This window comes from Adiantum capillus-veneris, chromosome 5 (assembly GCF_014529385.1).
Source record: "Adiantum capillus-veneris isolate H3 chromosome 5, ASM1452938v2, whole genome shotgun sequence".
NCBI classification, from domain to species: domain Eukaryota; kingdom Viridiplantae; phylum Streptophyta; class Polypodiopsida; order Polypodiales; family Pteridaceae; genus Adiantum; species Adiantum capillus-veneris.
Window position 1 is genome coordinate 80,300,170 of NC_140935.1, and position 4,716 is coordinate 80,304,885.

The 4,716-nt window shown below is 41.8% G+C and overlaps 1 protein-coding gene across 1 annotated transcript; it reads right to left on the reverse strand.

The window, feature by feature from the left end:
* Positions 1-1,660: 1,660 nt before the first annotated feature.
* On the reverse strand, positions 1,661-4,113 carry LOC147457584 (uncharacterized). The gene is made up of 3 exons (XM_086512446.1): positions 3,610-4,113; positions 2,598-3,192; positions 1,661-2,116 (listed from the first exon to the last, which is right to left on the reverse strand). The coding sequence occupies exons 1-3, from the start codon at positions 3,854-3,856 to the stop codon at positions 1,735-1,737; spliced, it is 1,224 nt and encodes a 407-aa protein (XP_086368572.1). The 5' UTR covers positions 3,857-4,113; the 3' UTR covers positions 1,661-1,734.
* Between the last annotated feature and the right edge of the window lie 603 nt (positions 4,114-4,716).

A 4,716-nucleotide genomic window follows, 5' to 3' on the forward strand; every position in this document is an offset into this window, starting at 1 on the left:
CTCAATGATGTTATGCATTGTATGAAAAACATTGAAGAAGTCTCCCTTTCCCTACATGAGAAATTTTCTAAATCTTCTTATGCTAATTTCTCTACACTATGAGTGTGAGCAAAGCTTGTGAGGTTTGCTTGTATCAAAAGAATCAGCTCATTTTTAGGCAACATAAAAGGCAAAAGAATTCTTCAAACAATATGCCTCAACAAGAAAACGAAGGTATGTAAGGCTTTCATATGTTGAAGCAAAATGTCAACAAGGCAAATCTACTGCAAAATTAACAGCAATACCGATAAAACTCTAACATTTCAATTGTGATCACCTATCTCCAGGTGATGCCTCAAGTTCTGATTGGATAGAAAATTTGTGAAAGGTTTCAACAACTGCCTAAACTACTTTGGCAATATCCTAAGCTCTGAGAAGCATCTGTCATTCAGGCCAAGAAAATTGGAGAGATTAATGCATGAGCTTAGCAATGGGCATTTCTAACTCCATATGGTTAGCGAGTGAAGATCCCATTTCAATGTATGACTTGAGACAACACAAGCCTAATATACAGAATATGCATAAGTGCAAATGTTCATTTGGTTTGAGCACATTACAACAATGTAGTCCAGAGGAAACTAGTGACAAAAGCGTCTGCCTTCGGTTTCTGGGTGCATAGTCCTGGTCATCCTTCTTGTATACTTTTTTGGTGTATGAGGGGAGCGGCAAGGCGTGGCCTACCCGACTCCGAAAACAAAATTACAACAGTGTGACAAGATTGCCTTTCAAACAAAAGAGCAAATGTAAACATCAACAGAGCACCTAAAGTTGAAAAACCATCATTTGTACCATCTATAAGTTTCCAAAAAAACAGTGAGTACTCTGTGTGATGCATACATCATAAACTAGCTGAATGATATAAGCAGAGCAAGCCATGACAATCTGACGACATGGATCATTTCCTTGCATCCTACCAACACACACAAGCACACAGATGGTGCCTTTTCGAGATGAAGATTTAAAGCTCTGCTTCGACTGACAGGGACGTGATGGTAATTTCACTACCTGCGTGTAATGGCTCAGGGTAGCTTTCAGCAGCTGACAGGTCATTCAATCATAAAACAAGGGATTTCATTAAAAAGCACAACAGCAGTCCTTCAAAAACAGAATAGCAATCCTGACAGACAACTGCAAGCTCTTAGAATGCTACCTTGGCCACTGGCTGCAGTTCAAGTCACTACTCTATGCAGATCTAGAACTTCTATAGATCTTCTGGTGAGCTACAAATAAATCCTTGGAAATAACAATTCATAGAGTAGACCTGAAATTCATTAAATACTTCCCTTCCTCAGCTATAAATCGGTTCCTTTTATACTCATAACAAGGTCATTTACAGCTCTTGCAGTAAATGAAGCACACAATGCCTCGTGAACCACTCTTTCTATGTTATCAGCCATGGTCCTTTTCCTTGATACATGCACATAATCTAAGAGGCACACAGGTTCCCAGCCATATATCCATATTGAATCTCACAAATTCACGTAAAATTTCATGCTTTTACTTTATGCCAGAATCTTGTCATCGTACCATGAATGCACTTCTCCGGGCTTAAACAAATTCTACACAATCTGCACTTTTCAAAGACAAGAATACTGCAGAGAGAAAGCACTCGACAAGCTGATTGGAGAAAAAAAGGTATTAAAGATTGAAGAATGTATCACCTACAAACAAAAGCATGTAACAAGCACACATTAGTTAGTGTGACTGAAACCACCCTGACCGATGTGTGGAAGACATTGAAGAACATGGCATGCCTTTGGTCGGATCTTGGCGCCAGTCCACAAAACTCTTGTGCGGTGGATATGCAAACTCTTGATTGCAATTGTATACATTAGAGTAGTGAGGATAGAAACCTTGGGGGAATGCATTGGGCAAAACACTAGGATATCCCAAAACTGGTAAACCACCTGTCTGAACCCACAAGCGACCGTGAACATCAGAAGCTAGATAGTTTGCTTGCCTTTGAGGTTGTCCATATCCACCTTCAGTTATCAAAGTCGAACCAAGGCTGCTGGAAGAACACAAGCCAGATGTTGTGGAAGGGTTCAAACTAGCAACCTTCATAGCTTGGTAGTATCTGTGATGGCACATAAAAAAGTTAATAAGAACCAAGGTAAAAAATTAGACCCCTTCAAGCATTGATGGGTTTGCAAGTACATCTAATCCATACACCTTTAAATAAATGATTTAGAGCGAGTTTTGATAATTAAAAAAGAGCACTGTAACTGTATTTCTGGCAAATTCATCTCCCCGCGAATCTTCTGACATGATTTTTGTAAAATAGCCAACTCATCATGAAGACCCTTAAAAAAGAGCCATTAGGCTATAAATGGCCCCTACTTTTTCCCTTGATAAGGACTTACAGCTCCACTCGCAACAAGACTTCTCATACAACATAAACAAGTGAATTAATTTCCAAACAACAAAAGGCCCCAGCGAAAGTAGGAGGAACCCACTCAATGCAGCATTTTTTGTATGATGAAAAGCAGTAGTACAGACATGCAATCATTCCTTTCTTGAAAGAGAATGCCAGGTATCCACAAGAATTTGCAACATACCTTTCATAGCTGCGATCATAGTCCGGGTCCTTCATATCCTTCTCTCTATCTCTAAAGACTGCCACTGGGCTAGCTGCCTTAACTCCAAATTCATCCTCACATTCATCTCTTTCAGATCCACCACTGCTTGTTGCATCATTAAGGGCAAGAGACTCATCGCTTTTTCCAATATCACCATTGCTAAAGATGCGTGCCCTGGCTTTGTTGTATTCCTCCATCCGTTCTTCAACAGATCTGATCGGGGTCATCCTTCCTGAAGCAGTTGAATCATTGCTGCCAGTGGAGCTCTCCCTTGTTCTTTGCCTAATTGCAAACTTCCCAGGTGGCGATGATGTGGGGTTTGAGTCAAATCTGGAATCGACAGGTATATCTGCCAGCTTAACACTTGGAACTCTGCTTTCTAAAGTTTTCACCAAAAGAAGACGCGATGCGGATGGTGGAACGCTGCTGTCGAGTGCCATGGATTGTACATGGTAGTGCTGGGCAACCCGATGAGCTGCAAGCCTCTCATAAGAAGAGGACATTGGATTCAGAATCAGCTGCTGCTGCTTCGGATTCCTCACAAACCTCTCAACCTCTAGCTCCAGCCTTAACACTGCACAAAAACACCATTAAAAAGTGAGAAGTCCTATAGCTAGTAATCTGTACAACTATCAACTCAAGATTTTCATGAAACTACTGGACTTGCAAAGAGAGGAAACTCAAGTCTCAACCCATGTATATCTAGATGTCTTGGGAGCCTATAGATATCGTAAAGGAAACACCCTTCGAGCATACATATGATCCCAACGAATGTGAGTCCATGTGTGCACGCATGTTTCTGTGTGTGTGTGTGTGTGTGTGTGTGTGTAAGCGCGCACGTGCGTGTGCGCACACGCGCTGTGTCTCTGTGTGCAGCACATGTGACATTCTCGTACTTGAATCTATCAAAACGAAAATGAGCATCAGATCTCAAACAATTGTAGATCTAAACATCCTTTGCGCGATTAAAACACAGCCATAAATGGAATACCTGTGATTCGATTCCTTGAATTCAAAGCATCGTGCAAGAAGCTATCGAGGTGCTCCAAGGGGTCTGCAGCAGCCAGAAGATCTTCAGAAGAAGATGTAGCTGACAAAGAGGAGAACGCAGTTGGGGATAAAGGGGAGGATGGGGATGCTGATGATGACAAAGAAGACACAGATAGCACTTGCGGAGACGGTTCCGGATGCTGCAGAAAGGTAGCTTCACCACCATTGTTGCAGATTTCGAAGTCCATGGCAAACGCAGCCGCTGGCCAGAGAGAAGCCTCGCAAAAGAAGAAGAAGAAGAAGAAGAAGAAGAAGCAAACGCCAAGGGCGACGTGTTCAGGCTTCTCCGCAAACCTCAAAACAGCAATGTAACTTGAGTAGCGATGGAGGCCGACGAACCCTGAGAGTCGGAAACGAGATGTGGGTAGCGTTGCGAGGGAGATAAGGAGAGAGAGGACTCCTTCCCTTCCCTGCGTGTAATGACAAAAGCGAGGGAACTCTTTGCTTTTGGTTGAATTAATCTCTCTGTCTATTCTATTAAGTAATTGTTGTATGCCTACCGATCTCTCAAATTTTGTAATCCCAATTTTTTAAAAGGATTTATAGCAAAAGAAAAAGACACGTAAGCTTTTAAGCCTTGTAGAGATGTTGGTCCCACTAAAACTACCAAAACTCTACTAGTTTTCAAGCTTGTCTTTAAGAAAACCAGTTCATCTTTAGATATTTTAGCGTAAAACCTAGCAAATCCTCCATATTGTGGAGGATCTCCACATATACCCACGTATGTAATAGCCAGTCATCTATCCAAGTGCCAACTAGCTAGGCTCAACACTCTTGGGGCAAGTTGTACACATTCCATAAATAGAATGGATGTTGCCAATCGAGGCAAGTCTAGAGCCAACGTAGAGAATTCCACAATATTTTAGCACAAAACTGAAGCAATTGTAAGGATGTCCCTTTTTCTCACTGGTTGTGAGAAACTTTTTTGTAAGCATTGCCCGATGAATATGTTGCCTATCAAATGACATGGGTGAACCCTTGCTACAACAACCGCAAGCTGCCTCTACCAAGGTTGCACTCCTCACTTGCTATCATGAACCCATCAATG